The 17,048-nt window shown below is 44.1% G+C and overlaps 1 protein-coding gene across 1 annotated transcript; it reads right to left on the bottom strand.

The window, feature by feature from the left end:
* Nucleotides 1-106: 106 nt before the first annotated feature.
* On the bottom strand, nucleotides 107-14,438 carry LOC120032407 (UTP--glucose-1-phosphate uridylyltransferase-like). The gene is made up of 10 exons (XM_038978489.1): nucleotides 14,227-14,438; nucleotides 13,112-13,227; nucleotides 10,243-10,350; nucleotides 3,401-3,586; nucleotides 2,670-2,803; nucleotides 1,994-2,291; nucleotides 1,453-1,650; nucleotides 972-1,214; nucleotides 725-829; nucleotides 107-556 (listed from the first exon to the last, which is right to left on the bottom strand). The coding sequence occupies exons 1-10, from the start codon at nucleotides 14,240-14,242 to the stop codon at nucleotides 449-451; spliced, it is 1,512 nt and encodes a 503-aa protein (XP_038834417.1). The 5' UTR covers nucleotides 14,243-14,438; the 3' UTR covers nucleotides 107-448.
* Nucleotides 14,439-17,048: the final 2,610 nt, after the last annotated feature.

Below are 17,048 nucleotides of genomic sequence, written 5' to 3'. Positions count from 1 at the left end.
CTCCAGGAAGAGTGTTGAGGTGGGCACTTCATCTGAGGCCGCACCTTTATATTATTGATTGGCCACTAAACTATTCTAGTTTTAAAATCAAGACAGGTCTGACAAGTTGAATCCATATTGCACTTTATTCAGGTCAGAGTTGGCAACAGATGCTGTTTACACAGGCAGCCCAATTCTGATATTTTCCCACTAATATGCCTTGTCATCAATTAGCTCAGCTCTTGTGTGAACACAGCCTTAAAACCCTGTAAAACTTTTTGCATGGTGTGCTGAACCACATCAACGCTCATTAGGAGGACCATCCCACCCATTTAAAACGGATTAAAATGACCCTGACTGTGGTCAAGTCTTTCTTTGTAAGCTGCAGATAAATGATCTGAAATGGTGAATCACAGTGATAACCTTTCTTGCTCTAAAACAGTCCTAGGTGTGGCTTGTCCTGGAGGCCTTAGTGGTCGAGGATGCGCAGGTTGCCAGATACAATCTTGTTTTCCAGCACTGCTCCGGCAGGAATATCAATCCTATCTCCGTGATTGGCAATAATGATGACAGTTCCCTGTGGAATGGATAGTGAGGGGAAGTAGACAAATGTAACACAAAATACAACAAAACATTACAGTTGGAGAGAGATGTCAAGCAAAAGTAGCCCAGTATCAATTTTCTGTATTCCAAGTAGATACTATGCAATAGGAATGAGGTACCATTTTGGGTATGAAGCCTTTACCTTGAGAGAGACGTTCTTTCCGAAGGTGACGTCTCCTGACACTGTGAGGTGATCCAGTTCTAGCATGTCTGGGATGCTCTCAAACCTCATCAGGAAGTCATGGACCTGCACCCATAACAAGTCAAATCATAAAATATTAAGAATGACTACCTCCAATAAAAAAAGACCCACACAAATGTATAGAAAATCAAAATGTCTGCCATAATGACTCAACAAAATGCATTAATCTACATTTTGGTTCCATTACCTTGGTGAAAGAGCTGCCCAGCTTGACGTGTGGCGTGGAGGGGAACTCCCTCTTCTTGCTCATGGTGAGCGAGCCGGCGTCCAGGCTGTAGAGGTTGGACATGACCAGCAGCAGGTCCGATGAGGTCTTGACGGGCAGGAAGCGGCTACGGGGCACGTTGACGCCCAGGGCGTTGTCGAAGGCCTTGATAGCGGCGCCCACCGCTGTTTCCAGCTGGATCACGTTCAGGCCACCGTCCAGCGTCTGGGGAGGAGGTAGTTGAGGGGTAATTGGTGCTAACGTCCAGTGAGCTTGTGGCAGCTATTTCATTGTTATGCTAATCGTAGTTGAGTTGCCATGGGTGACAGCTGCCCGAAAAATATTAATTCATATAAAATGGGATGGTTAAGAGTAAACTAAAACACATGGCTACGAACTAAACCCACTCTAGATACAGATACCAGTTCTCATTTAAAGACTCGCCTTTCCCCTGTCCTCTCACCTTGGGGTTGACGATGATCTCCATGTCCATGGTGTTCTGCTCGTGTAGCCTCTTAATGGCGGCAAGGGAGATCCAAAGGTTATTGGTGTTGAAGATCTTGAACTTGGTGACCGACTTGAACTCGTCCACGTGGGCTTTGGGCACCTGGGCAATCTCCAGCAGACGCAGCTTGTCGTCGTACTGGATCAGCGTGCCACCCTGCGGAGAGATTGAGAGGCATGGCAGAACCATGCATGAGCAGTCAGGAAATTAAAGAAATGGTAGGCTGTATGCCATTTTACATTGAGGTATAATACATCACAAAATGGATCATACAATTGTAGGGAATTCACTTTCATCATGATCATTCTATCCTCTACCATTGTTGCTTTATCACTCTTTTTAATGGTCTTACATTTTTAGCCCCAAGGTCCCCAAATACTGCCGAGATGGGTGGACTCTGACCATCAGCGACATTAACAATTTAATGAACCACCAGGGAGAAAGGAAAACCAGCACTACCCCTTGGCAGCTTCTAGCTAGCACACAAACCTCTGCTCACCTTGACGTCTGCACGGGTCTTGTCCGTCACCTCCATGATGAACTCGCAGCGCTTGTCTTTGGGCTGCGTCATCAGGTGGTTGAGGATGAACAGGTCCACGGTGGCGCCCAGGTTGTCTATGTTAGACACGAAGATGTACTCCTTGCCCGCGGCGATCAGCTTGTCCAGCAGGCCGGAGTTGTAGAAACTGGCGTAGATGTCTCCGTGGCCGGGCGGGTACCAGGCGTCGGCGTGGTCGCCGTGCATTCCGAGGTCCTTCGCCACGGGCAGCAGGGACTCCTTGTTGATCCTCGGGTATCTAGAGGGGCAGGAGTAGAGTTTTAATAACATTCATTTACCTTTATCTACACAGGTAAGTCAATGACAACTGATTCTTATTTACAATGACAACCTGTCAAGTGAGGTAGAGGTGAGAAGAGAGTGAAATGGAGAGTGGAGGAGAGATGGATGAGTGTAAAAAGAGGGAGGATGTTCAGGAAAGAGTTGAGGATCGTAATAGAACAGGATCATGTCCAGTACAGAAAAAATGTTTCGAAACAGGAATGTACCTGAACTTGTCCAAGAGCAATGCTCATTAGGATTTTACATTGCAAAACGCTTTAAAAACAGTGTGCCCTGCTGAACACAACCCAGGTGTACATTTCTGTAGGTGCGGACGTCTGTGTGCGTGTGTTACCTGCTCTGGTTGAAAGTGTGGATGTGCACCCGGTGGTGTGTGTACTTCTGCAGGATTTTCTTGGTGTCCTCGTCTGTGTTGAAGGAGTTCATGAGAACAAGAGGCACATCCACGTTGAATGTCTTGTTTAAGTGCTGAGAGGGAAGGCATTTATTTTTTTAATTATTATTTTTAACCTCTTTCTCCCCAATTTTGTCATATCCAATTAGTAGTAAGTTAGTCTTGTCCGTACAGGAGTTGCAGCGATGGGAATGTCGCGACCCATGCATCCTCCGAAACACAACCCCGCCAAGCCGCACTGCTTCTTGACACAATGTACGCTTAACTCGGAAGCACCAATGTGTCGGAGGAAGTCACTAGAGAGCGATGGGACAAGGACATCCCGGCCGGCCAAACCCTCCCCTAACCCGGACGACCCTGGCCCAATTGTGCGTCACCTCACGGGTCTCCCGGTCGCAGCCAGCCGTGACACAGCCCGGTATCGAACTAGGATCTGTAGTCACGCAGCTAGCACTGCTTTAGATCACTGCACCACTCAGGAGACATTTTTATTACTGGAGTTTGGCTCCCTAAATTATGTTGAATGTAGAAATGTAGAAAAATAAATATCTAGTACTACAATAACTAGCTCTAGTTGACATTCTCATACTGAATATTTGTATATGTTTTTTTTTTTTTAAGTGTTATGTTCTCTCGGACCAAAAATGGTATACTACAGTACAATATAATACCTCTATCTGATGGACGGTGAGGTCCAGGAAGGTGTTCTCATTGCGGACACTGATGACACTCTTGGGGCCTTTGCAGCCCATGCTGGTGCCCAGGCCTCCGTTGAGCTTGACCACCACCAGCTTGTTGAGGCTGGCCGCTACGCTGTCCGGCAGCCCCTGGGCCTTGATCTTGTCATAGGGGTGGATCTGCAACAGGGAGGGAAAGAGGTGCAGGTCAGATACTGGGAGTAGCCTAAAGATTATGATCACTTGCCCAAAAATGTAGATGTTTACACACAGACTGGCAATGTTAGAACGCTTCAGTGCAGGTCCTACGTTCCTCCATTAACAAAGTAGTAAGTTACACAGAAATGACAAGTTGACGGATTTTCAATTAAAGAAATGGGGAGGATCCAGAAATCTGTTTAGGCTACAGCAATGCTTTGCAGTTTGGTTGTTTTCAATAAAATAATTCACCTGTCCAATGGGGTAACCACAGAGAAGACTCAACTTGCCGACTGCTATATCAATCCCTGTGAAAGTTGGATCTTCAGTTCAGCGTTTGACAGCTGGGGGGCAGTATTGACGTTGCTCAAGGTAGGGTGAGGGGGGGTGCTCTGTTTTGGAGCGTAGGAGGGGTGGAGAGGGGGGAGCTGGCATCACTCCAGGCTCCTATTATGTAACAGTGCTGTTCAGTGAAGCCATGGCGACAGCTGTCTCAACCCAGAGCGGTGGAGATAAAGTACATCCTCACACAGGGACTGAGGGGAGAACAAAACACCCCTACAGAAAATGCCCCCCCCCCCCCCCCCCCCAAAAAAAATCACCCCTGACAAAGGAGGGACAGCAACAAAGGCTGTAGCAAAGTTATCAGAGGTAAAGGATGACGCTGGTGTAAACTATGTATCTGGCCAGCGTTTTATTTGTATCAATATTACATACTGTATCTTCATGCCAAATTAAAAACATAAATCCTCTTGAAGGGTCCAGAAATAGATTTGTCCAGTAGGAAAAAACAATAGGCCTACTATATTTAATTATTGTAGGCCTACGTCAAGGTACAGCGGTAGCCTGCATAATTGAAAAAGGCAAACTGTTAATATGGTATGTTTTACTGTGAACTGAATACAGTGTAAGCTAGATGTGGTATAGTCAGACTGTGGGTATAATTCACTTCCATTTGAATTTCCTTTCCTGTACTTCGTCATTTAGAATAATTCCCAGGGAGAAGGAACATGCCCTCTGGTCTTTACTGGCTCTGCTGTTGGCAAATGGAAAGATGACAGATGTACAACACAAGAGGACAAAAAGGACAGGGAGTAATTATAGACTGTGTGTCATACTCAAGACCTTAACTTTAACACTATCCGTTACACACCTAACTTTACCTCCCTCCCATCATCCTCAAATGCCTAGACAGATGCAGGAGAGTATGATGGGAGTGTATGATGACACCTCCTGCACTACCTTTCCACACACACACTTCCTGCACCGTCGGAGGGAGGCTACAGTTTCAGAGTTGGCATGGTAACAGGCAGCCAGGCCTCTTCCTTACCGCTCACACCATGAGACGAACCATCGAGATGAGAGTGCGACCATGAAGGAACTCAAACTGCCTCGCAGTATCTTGACAATGTCTTCCCACAGATAGGCCATTTCAAATCTAGCTTATAAATGTGATTTCCCAATGCTATGGGCAGTGTTCTCCAGGACCAGACATATTAGGAGAAAGCCTAGTCCTGCACTAAAAAACATGTTCAATGGAGACTCACCATTGAAAGTGATGGGCTACTTCTTACTAGTCACATGAGGGGCTCCTGAGTGGTGCAGCGGTCTAAGGCACTCAGTGCTAGAGGCATCCCTACAGACCCTGGTTCAATTCCAGGCTGTATCACAACCGGTCGCGATTGGGAGTCCCATAGGGCGGCGCACAATTGGCTCAGCGTCGTCCGGGTTAGGCCGTCATTGTAAATAAGAATTTGTTCTTAACTGACTAGCCTAGTTAAATAAAATAAATAGTCTATGACTAAGCCTACAGTCTGGGAAACAGCCCTATAGGCTACAGAGGCAGCCTGCACGCACTCTCCCAACAAACCCAATGTATTGTTTTACCGTGTGTACTGTATTCAGTGTGTATGGACTATTGGAAAATACACAAAGCAACGTGTAAGACGCAGGAATAGGGAACTCCTTAAGAAAAAACTAAAAGAAGCTACAACCTCACGTGAGTTGTTAGGTGGCAGAGGGTTCAAAACACTTTAATAGCTCAACTACTATTAGGCTGACTATCACCACAACCATAGCCCCCTTTTAAATGAATAGGAGTCTGGAGAGCCGTGTCATTCTACAATTATACTTCCCTCAAGACATACAGGCTATAATAATCTTCAACAAGGATTTAACAAACAACATTTAGGCTAAATCTTCATGTTGGTCCCCCATTTGACATTACCAAAGACTGGCCCAAGCTCTACAATATCCAAGACCTCACAACTCTCATGTCAGAAAGTCACATCAAGATGTGGGCCGGTCCAATCAGTAGCGGCGTAAAATCACTAGGGAAGCCAATCCAGAAGAAAAAGCCATATTACAACCTGTTTTCTGATAATTGCCTCGTTTGCTCTATAACCTGTTCGTCCATACGCCTTGCGACCGTGATACACTATACATACAAAAGTACGTGGACACCCCTTCAAAATAGTGGATTTGTCTATTTCAGCCACACCTGTTGCTGACAGGTGTATAAAAAAAAAAATTGAGCACAGGGGCACTATGTATGAATTTATGGTTCGATCAGAATTGGCGTTATAATCATTGGCCAGTACGGAGAATCAAGTAAAACCACAAGTCCAAATCCTTCTCCATCCATGGCTAATTTACACTGAACAAAAATATAAACGGAACATGTAAAGTGTTGGTCCCATGTTTAATGAGCTGAAATAACACTTTTGACATTTTCCATATGCACAAAAACCTTATTTCTCTTAAATGTTGTGGACAAATTTGTTTTACATTCCTGTTAGTGAGAATTTCTCCTTTGCCAAGATAATCCATCCACGTGACAGGTGTGGCATATCAAGAAGCTGATTAAACAGCATGATCATTACATGGCCTTTTGCTAGGCCACTCTAAAATGTGCAGTTTTGTCACACAACAATGCCACAGATGTCTCAAGTTGAGGGAGTGTGAAATTGGCATGTTGACTGCAGGCATGTCCACCAGAGCTGTTGCCAGGGAATTGAATGTTCATTTCTCTACCATAAACCACCTCCAACGTCGTTTTAGAGAATTTGGCATTACGTTCGACCGGCCTCACGACTGCAGACCACATAAGCATGTCAGCCCAGGACCTCATCCGACTTCTTCACCTGCGGGATCGTCTGAGACTAGCCATCTGGACAGCTGATGAAACTGAGGAGTATTTCTGTCTGTAATAAAGCCCTTTTGTGGAGGGAAACTCGTTCTGATTGGCAGGTCCTGGCTACCAAGTGGGTGGGCCTATGCCCTCCCAGGCCCACCCATGGCTGTGCCCCTGCCCAGTCATGTGAAATCCATAGATTAGGGCCTAATGAATTTATTTAAATTGACTGATTTCCTTATATGAACTGTAAAACTCAGTAAAATTGTTGCATGTTGCGTTTATATTTTTGTTCAGTATAGGAAAGGGTCCATTTTAGCTAGCTAGCAACTGGAGGACAACACAACAAGATTAAACTAATCAAGTTTGTGTCAATGATGTATTGCTCTTGATGTGATTGGAGTGAAGCCAAATCCAAATAGATTTCCCTTGACACTTTTTTTGGTGTGACAGGACCATTCATAGTTCAGTTCGCTGATTAAAATAAGAGCCACACTTGTTTTTTGTTTTTTTTTATCATCAAGGAAGGCCAAATGCTCGCTGGCTTCCCTTGCATTCAATGCTACGGGCGGCAACAATGTCATACTATTTTTGACCAGACAGCATCAGATAGATGGTCTACACATAGAGACAGAGGGGCGCTGTTTCACTCGCTCGTATGCTTTCTCTGGTGAGATACATTCAGCCTCTTGCGAATTGAAGGAAATGTTGGTACATTTTTGGGATAAACCTGGCTTCCCTTGGCATCCATGAATACACGCCACTGGGGATGATACCAGTATTGGGATTTTTTTCCATGGCAAACATGAAAACACAAACACTTTGGTCCTTTAAAACCTGCTGTATGTAAAATGTTGTGTGCTATAGCTTGAAAAAATAAATGTGACTCTGGATGACACCATAATGACGTTTGTTTACAACATTAAGGCTGTTTTCCTAAATCATTTAAATACGCTTCGTGTTTTGTTTCCTTGCCATGATCACCGTGAACATTTTGCTCTCGAAGACATACCAATGTTTCTTACCTTATGGGGATCCTTCTCAACATACAGTCTCTCATGGCTGTGTTGGAGCCAAGACCACACAGCGTTTGAAGGTGTGGGTTCTCCATCGTCAGTCATAACACAGCACAATAAGATGTGTTTACCCCAGTCTGGGCTATTAAGGTGAAGTGCCATTACTCTCGATGACAAACAGGTTACTTTCATTGTGAGCTACGTAGTTCTCTTTACAAAGGCGAAACCACCCATTATCAGGAAACAGAATTTTAGAACATTTTATTTGGCTTCCTGCGCGATCTTTCAAGACAATTTCAGTCGCTCGAAGTCATAAGTGTTCAGATAATCCATGGTTTTCTGGGGATCTAACCGAGTTAATTCATGAAAGAAATGTGGTTTGGGCCAAAGTAAGACAGTCCAATCTGGGCTAGATTTAGAGAAGGGAAACACATATCTCACTTATTCATTAGTTAGTCAGAGTTTTACTAGCGTGAAACAGCAAAGAACCTGAATAATCCCTTTAGAATGTGGAAAACTATCAAATCAAAATGTGTACAGGTTGATTGTACATTGTCTGAAATGCTTCCTATAAATACTGTAGTGCCGCAAGGTTCCATTCTTGGGACGTTATTATTCACTAGGCTACTCAAAATGTAGGGTTCTTTCCAAGCACTTAGCTAGCTGATGAAGCCTTAGAACTACTAAATATTGAGACTGCAAACTCGAGGTGCGTAGCAGCCATGGACTTCAACCATTCAAACAGTCAATCTCTGCAAAATAAGCAATATTGACCTATGAGCAATTACATAACTGGGAGGGAATGGAGAATCTGTGGGAATCTGGTAGAGAAGTAGACAGTATAGAAAGCCACTTTACTTTGCATGGACTGTTTGTGAGATTCACTCAATTAGGTACATTAACTCACAAGTCAATAATGTGCAGATTTATTGCATAAGACTGACATTACTGTTATATAGGATAAACGATTAACCCTTTCAGAGCCATACAGCTTCTGTCGATAACAACAAATACAACACGACGAGATTTAACTCGTAAGAACTTAAAACCGAGTTGTTTGAACTTAACACAACTGCAAACTCAAGGTCTCCAAGGTGACACGATGTCTCGATGTCACAAGTGCGGAACGAGTCCAGATACGCTTTCAAATTCTCTACTTATGGTCGTGACCATGAACCACGCCCCAAAACAAGGCTGTCCAAAGACAGTCCTACAGTGAGGCTGCTAGAGCAGATAGGACTACACACCCACCCATGCATGTGGGTGGAAAGAGTGTAAACTTGGGCTTGGGGCAGGGTAAGCCAAATATCACCCCAGGCCAGAATCCTGCTCCCTCAAGGCTGTGCTTTCGAATGCTGGAAAGGTCAGGCTATTTATAGGGTAACCTATGAGCTAGGGGTTATTTGGGGAAAGGGGGGGGGGGCGGCTTTGAGATACTGGTCAGGCTCTGAGATACTGAAATGTCACCCAGGTGATAAATAGCTGGCTTGCTTTGGCCCATAGCTACACACAGTGTTCTTGGATCTGGTTACCTCGTTTCAGTTCTGTTGGTGTGGGGTGCTTGTTTCCATCCCTTACTACGTACTCATTAAGATCTGTGGGCTTCATGCGCTTGGGAATGTACCGACTCACAAACAAGTGTGTGCAACTATATACCAACTGGATGTAGCCTTCCTGCATGTGGCCTAAGTGTTCCATGGGTCAGTGGTTCCAGCCCAGGTCTCCCTGAAACGCCCCCCTCCTTCCTTTAAACGGAGTCTACCTCCTGTCACCATAGGCGCGGTCTCTTGTCCAGCACTACTCAAAACGCTAAGTTCTTAGACGTTTAGACTCGGGGAAAAGCCCACGCCCCAGTGACCCTTCAGATGTAACACTCCCTCTCTGACTGGAGCCTCAGTTGTTCCAGTCAGCTGGGAAAGGACGGGGGGGGGGGGGGGGGGGGGTATGGGGGGTGGTGTACTGGGACTTGGCTGGGCTTTCTGTCCCAGACTCTCTGCTGCAGTACGACAGGACCACAGCCTTCTGCCCCCATAGAGCCAGTGTCACTTGACAGCCACTAACTCCACAGCTCTCATGTTCAGTTGAAAGGGGCCGCGTTGGCATCTATCTGTTCAGATGGGGGTGTGGATGTTCATTGTAGAAGAGAGCTTTGGCCTAGAGATCCAATCTCATCCAACATACACAGAGAGAAGCTAAACTCAAAACAGTGTTTCTGAGACCTTAGTTTGTGGACTAGCACTAAATATGCAACAAAGCTGATTAAAAACTAAAGAAACTACAGGTCAGACAATCCCTTGTACAAGAGGGGCAACATGAAAATAGGTCTGCACCTGCTGAAACAATAGATTTCCAATGGTAAGGAAGGGAACCATTTTTAGACATAGGCTGATCTGTACGACAAAGTCTTGTAATTTCTTATGCAAATAACAAATGTCTGAGCTTTCAGCTTGTGGCGTGTAGACAACCAGGGTTAAAACCGAACTACTCACCAGATCCTCTGGGGGCTTGTGGATCTTGTCCCATTTCACAGAGGGTCCTTTTACCTGGAGGAATCTGTGGAAGAGGTTCTTAAAACCCTCAAAGTCCTTTTTGGAAATCTGAAACAGAAAGTGCCAAGGCTCAGACTTTGAATGGACGCAAATGATCAAAATCCACATAATTGATTCAAATTGGCATCCAATTAACATGCAAAACATAGCTTGATAAAAGACACACGATTGAAATCCTAGCATTACTAAAGCCTAAAACAGTGTCTCCCAAACCTCTAGTAACTTCAGCCATCTCCATTTATTTGATGTATTCCAGAAACAGCACACCTGATTCAACTAATAGTTATTTTTATTACACTCATATAGCAGTCAGTACAAATCCATGAGCATACAAACTATTAATGGATATGAGCAACATTTATTTATATATATTTTTTACAAAAATCTAAATCAATAATGTCCTGTGGTCTTAAAGAGAATAATTAACCAATGAGCAGAAATATGGGATTGGTAAAGTAGACTTTGGTATAGTCAGTTTGTTTTGGCTGCAGGTGTTCCTGCCTGTCACTGTGATTCAGTCAGGGGTTAGCCAGACTCTGAATTGAGATTTTAGGAGGCTGACAGCGAAGTCAGTGTAGAGTTGTGTCCATCTTTCATGAAGCCGGGTTAGGGACAGTATCTGAAGTGCCTCAGTATAACTGGAGTATCCTCCTAGGATGGTGCTGCTCTTCTGAATACGCTCTAGGTCACCAGACTGGGCCTGGGTCAGTGAGCTGTGTCAAGCAGGAGCGGCATACTCCAGGGTGGGGCGTCTGTAGTCGGTGTAAATGCTAACCAGGTCTTCCTGTGGCACATGGAACCTTTTAAGGCGGCGAAGGACAAAGGGTTTTCTGTTGCTCTTGGTTACCATAGTAGCAACCTGCTCGCCCCATTGTAAGTCTTTCTGTACCATTACCCCTAAAATCTTCACACTATCACACACTTTGAGCTCCTGGCCCTCAATCCGGAGAGGGCACGGGACCAGATTTAGATCGTCAACAAATTTCCACCAACTTTCGACATCCCGGGCTGCGCTGTTTATGACTGAACGGAAGCTGAAGGCACAGAAGAGTTCCTTGAGCCACACCTCCAGTCGGCTTCAAGTCTGATGATTAGTAAAACATTTGAATCAGGTGTGCTTGTACTGGAATATAGTACCACAGTATGAGTCATAAAACCTAGTGGTCAAACAGGGAAATGGTTTTGATAACCTTGTAAATCTCTCTAGGACAAGGTGACTTTTATCAATATATTCACCTGTATTTACCCCCCCAAAATGAAACGCTAATTAGCTGCCAATGTGGCTGTCATAAAGAACTACAAATGACATGATCTGGACGAGACTGCTGAATTGAGGCAACGGTAAGAATCTGTGGATTAGCTTTCTAATGTTAGCTAAATGTAGTAATGAATAAATTGGCTACATTTCTTTAAATGGACAATTCTGTGAACTATCTTGTGCAAGTTTTAAAATTGACAGAACACCTGTTAGCAAAGGTGTCAGCTAGCGATGACGAGCAGGAGCTTCCAGGGATTTGTAGTTTTGCATGTCTACTTTGATGCTAATTAGCATTTTCGAATTTGAGAGTAAATCCAGCCGAATTTATTGATAAAAGTCACCTTGTCCAAGAGAGATTTACATTGTTATCAAAGCGTCACGCCAGTGTAAGACTACATGAAACATCCCTTATTTTAAGTGCTTCTAAAATCCCCTATGGGAAAAATGAATAGAAAAACAATTGGAACCATTTCCCTGGTTTTATGGGTATTATGACACCTCCACTGTGGGGCTCTATAGACCAAATCAAATGGAGCTGGTGGAGGTTATTCGAGAAAACACTGGCCTGACCAAACCTATAGCAGCATACAGAGTTGAATTGTTTTTTTGATGTGCCATATAAGCTACATCTGAACTCAATATTTATATTCCAAATGATATGCATCATTATTTCTCTAGTCTGTTGATGCAGTCTGTTTGGTGAAGCGTAGACTTTCATCCTCTCCTGCCCACTCCCTATAATCAAAGCATTCTGCCCGCAACCCTCCTTTCTGACTTTTGCTTAATGGCTTTCATGTAAGTTTCAGTTCAGTGTGTTCTAAATGCCCCCATTGGGATAATTATTAGAACTCCCACCTAGCCAATCTCACTGTTCCACCTCAACCCTCCGGCTCCTTAGTGGGTTTTAATTGCGTTTCTCCCCCCTCCGCAATCTAACTTTAATGTGATGTGTTTGAAGTGAAACCAGGAGGAGTGTAAAAAAGGAACCACTTACTCTAAAGAGTGAATGCTTATCTTGTAAGCTTTTGCCATCATGCCAATGCTTTAGTTAGCAGTAGCAATGCTAACTGCATACAAACTGTTTGCTAAGCAGGGAGAATTGTCTTTCCAGTTTCTGGTCAAATGGGTTGTTTTGATGGGTTGTGCGCTGTGCTTGTTGGATGGCATGGTAATAGCTGATGCGTTGTAAGGTGAGGGCTCAGTGGTGAGGAAAAGTGACAATGATTTCTGTGGGAATGTATGGCCTACATCATATATAGAGAAAGAGTTGAACATCTTGCCTGCTGGGGCTTAAAGTAAACAGGGGGGCAAAGAGTGAGGAGGTGAAAAAAAATGGGGAGAGGAGCAGAAAGAGGCAGAAAGAGTGAATCCATGTTGTGAAATCGTGAAGTGTGTGCATTTGTGTTTGACCCATCGAGAGACACACAGGTCATTCACCATCCGGTTACCCTCTCAGAACAGCATGCCAAGAAATTTCCTCACTCCTCCAAAACAACCACCCTGGATCCACAAACATGCACCAGGTACTCTCGCACCAAACCTCAGGCCCACCTCCTGCTCAGCCCCCTTGGCTGTGGTCAGCAGCTTCTCCAGCTCTTTGTGCATGGAGGTCTCATGCTGCAGCCGCAGCTTCTCCTGAAACTCTGCCATCCCGGCTTTGCTGAGATCTGCCGGGAGAAAGAAAGCGACAGAGGTATTTCATCATTCAGTCCTCTTGAACCATTCGAAACAATCAAAGAGTGTGAGGCCAAAGGAGAGAAAGGAGAGAATGAAAGGGAGAGGGAGAGGGCTAGTTCGTTCATTCTGCTGGAACCATTCAAAACTATCAGACAGAGGATAAGGTCAGTTTAAAGACGTTCAGTCATAAAGCCTTCTTGAAACAACTGCATGCCTGTGTTCCAATGAGCGAGGCAGCTTGTAGTCATTAATAAGCAAGCAAGCACATTATTTTACAATAGGTGAAATGGAACATTGTTACATATGATGCCATGCAAATGTCTACCCACATGTTGGCTTATTGGATTTTAATGGACATCTAGAATTTTTTTCCTATATCCATTATGCCATGACCAAGTCAAGCCTATTGGGTCAATATTATCATATATATTTTTTTAAAGTCATTTAGCAGATGTACTTGTCCAGAGCGACTTATAAGAGCAATTAGGGTTAAGTGCCTTGCTCAAGAGCACAGAGATTTTTCCCCTAGTCCGCTCTGTGATTCGAACCAGCGACCTTTCGGTAACCGCTAGGCTACCTGCCCCTCCATTATTGAACCAGTCAATTTGCGATTCGTTCACCCTGTGTTCAATACAGGATTTATTACGTTAAGAAAATATAGACATAGCAGCAACCAAGCTCTGGGTACAATTGACATGCAAATCACTCAAGATGAAAATATCCCCCACTAGCCTAATTTGGCAATTCCCAGTATTGCATAATACCGATGTGGTGAAATCTATATTCTCAGTATCCTAAATTCAAGACATCAGAAATATAGATAAGTAAAAAGAACACACTGCGTTCTAAAAAGTTGAAATCATTAATAACTAAAAAGAGAAGTCAAGAAGTGACTGATAGTCATGGAAAAGATAAGAACTGTCAAGACCAAACAATAGCAATGGGAAAGTAGCTATCCGACTCATTACCGACTGGTACAGAAAACTTACCATCCAAAACAGACATCTTTGGACGTATGACAAAATATGTGCCAAGAAAATTTCTCCAAATAAGATCCCAAAAGCCTAGCCTATAGTCTTCGATAGTCTTCTGTAATTTGCCAGCAAATATTAGACATCGTTCAATAAAAGATAATCAATGGCTTGACACCAGACACCAGTGACAGCCACTCGTGCTTGCGAAAATGAACTGCAGTCCCAAGAAACAATGTATCAATCCATCAGTAAACCCGACACCACCCAATTCTGTTCTCCCACCTCTTTTGGGTTTCCACTAGATAGCACAGCCACACAAATCCAAATAGGCTACATCGTCAAAATTCCTGGGGAAAAAATTTTGCTTTTTTGTCTTAATTTAAGGTTAGGCATAAGGTTAGCAGTGTGGTTAAGGTTAGGTTTAAAAATTAAGGTTAAGGTTAGGTTTAAGACTTCGTATGTGGTTGCTAGTGACGACCCCTCTTTAGCAGGAAACAATAGCAAAATATCTCACTAACGGAACTATTTTATTTAACTAGGGAAGTCAATTAAGAACAAATTCTTATTTACAATGACGGCCTACCCCTAACCCGGACGACGCTGGGGCAATTGTGCGCTGCCCTATGGAACTCCCAATCACGGCCGGTTGTGATACCGCCTGGATTCGAACCAGGGTCTGTAGTGACACCTCTAGCACTGAGATGCAGTGCATTAGACCGCCTGACGTTATTTGATAAGTGCTTTCCAGCTGATATGTCCGATGTTTTTATATGTACAGTACCTACATGTAGACCTATAGCAGAGCAGGCAGCCGAGAGAACTAGGAATTAAATATAATATTTAGTTCATTTATTATGGAACACGCATCTCTGGTCAGATCCATACGCACATACTCGTGGCCAAATATGTTACGTTAGAGGCAAATACATGATTTGTCCACATTTCCCCACAACGCAGTTTCTTGAATAGCATCATAGCCCTTCTATTGCATGGTTGGTCCTACCCCGCCGTTATCAGGCAGCTGTTTGGCACGCTGGCGTATGGTTCATACATTATTTGTATTGATTCATTTGACCCTGGATTGACTTTAGCCACACGATTCGCTATTTTGGCTACATGACCCGGTAAACTAGGGAGACGAAGTGGCAGGGGCAAGCTAGCCATTCTGCAGCAGAGGTAGCAACTAAGATATCCATGCCAGCAGCCAATGTTTTTGTTTAAAAGGCTCTAGTAGTGCATTTTGCATCACAAGCACCACGTTTTCAAGCATAACGTCATTCACTGCATTGGCTACCCACCTGATGATAATTATTTTGATATCAATCCACCAAAGAACTCCAAGGTGCTTGGCTACTTTAGCGAGCTGGGTTTCGGCCTGTGAAACAAGTGAAAAATTAACACTTTAAAATGTACATTGTCACCGTCCTAAGGAGAATATTTATTTTTGACAGGTTTCTTGCACCACGCGATGCCAAATTAAAGCCGGAAATGTCGAAGTTGTCTTCTTGACAGGCCAGTTTATGAGGGCAAACGATTGGTGAGTCAGTGGCCAATCAAAGCATGCGAAAATCCACTTACCCCAATCAGAATCTTGTTCACGAGGGTGGACCTGAGCTCTTCCGACTCTTTCTCGCTGACTATGCATATTTGTCTCTACAGTTTATTAATCTATTAAAAATATTTTTCTAACAAAGGCTCTCGATCAAAATAAAAAGCATTACACTTAAATGAAATGATTGACAAATTACCAAATCAAATCAAACATTATTTGTCACATGCGCAGTGTAGACCTTACGGTGAAATGCTTACTTACAAGCCCTTAAACAACAGTGCAGTTCAAGAAGAGTTAAGAAAATATTTACCAAAAACAACAAAAGTAAAAAAATGATAAAAGTAACACAATAAAAGAACAATAACGAGGCTATATACAGGGGGTACCAGTACCGAGTCAGTGTGCTGGGGTACAGGTTAGTTGAGGTAATTTGTACATAGGTAGGGGTGATGTGACTATGCATAGATAATAAACAGCGAGTAGCAGCAGTGTATAAAACAAATGGAGGGGAAGTGGGGGTGTCAATGTAAATAGTCCAGAGGCCATTTGATTAATTGTTCAGCTTGGGGGTAGAAGCTGTTAAGGAGCCTTTTGGTCCTAGACTTGGCGCTCCGGTACTGCTTGCCGTGCGGTAGCAGAGAAAACAGTCTATGACTTGGGTGACTGGAGTCTGACAATTTTATGGGCTTTCGTCTGACACCGCCTATTATATAGGTTCTGGATGGCAGGAAGCTTGGCCCCAGTGATGTACTGGGCCGTACGCACTATCCTCTGTAGCGCCTTACGGTTAGATGCCGAGCAGTTGGCATACCAAGCGGTGATTCAACCAGTCAGGATGCTCTCGATGGTGCAGCTATCAAACTTTTTGAGGATCTGGGGACCCATGCCAAATCTTTTCAGTCTCCTGAGGGGGAATAGTGTGTCTTGATGTGTTCGGACCATGATAATTCATTGGTGATGTGGACACCAAGGAACTTGAAACTCCCGATCCGCTCCACTACAGCCCCGTCGATGTTGAATGGGGGCCTGTTCGGCCTGTCTTTTCCTGTAGTCCACGATCAGTCCCTTTGTCTAGCTCATGTTGAGGAAGAGGTTGTTGTCCTGGCACCACACTGCCAGTTCTCTGACCTCCTCCTTATAGGCTGTCTCATCGTTGTCGGTGATCAGGCCTACCACTGTTGCGTCGGCGGCAAACTTAATGGTGTTGGAGTCGTGTTGTGCCACACAGTCGTGGGTGAACAGGGAGTACAGGTGGGGACTAAGTACACACCCCTGAGGGGCCCCA

This window comes from Salvelinus namaycush, chromosome 39 (assembly GCF_016432855.1).
Source record: "Salvelinus namaycush isolate Seneca chromosome 39, SaNama_1.0, whole genome shotgun sequence".
Lineage (NCBI taxonomy): Eukaryota > Metazoa > Chordata > Actinopteri > Salmoniformes > Salmonidae > Salvelinus > Salvelinus namaycush.
Note: the sequence above shows the minus strand (reverse complement) of the source record. Positions and strands in the feature narration are given on the sequence as shown.

Coding starts and splice junctions, on each gene's coding strand:
- LOC120032407 (XM_038978489.1), bottom strand. Junction 2,292..2,669: donor CACACTTTCAACCAGAGCAG/GTAACACACGCA, acceptor CTGCCCCTCTAG/ATACCCGAGGATCAACAAGG. Junction 1,215..1,452: donor AGATCATCGTCAACCCCAAG/GTGAGAGGACAG, acceptor CCTCCTCCCCAG/ACGCTGGACGGTGGCCTGAA.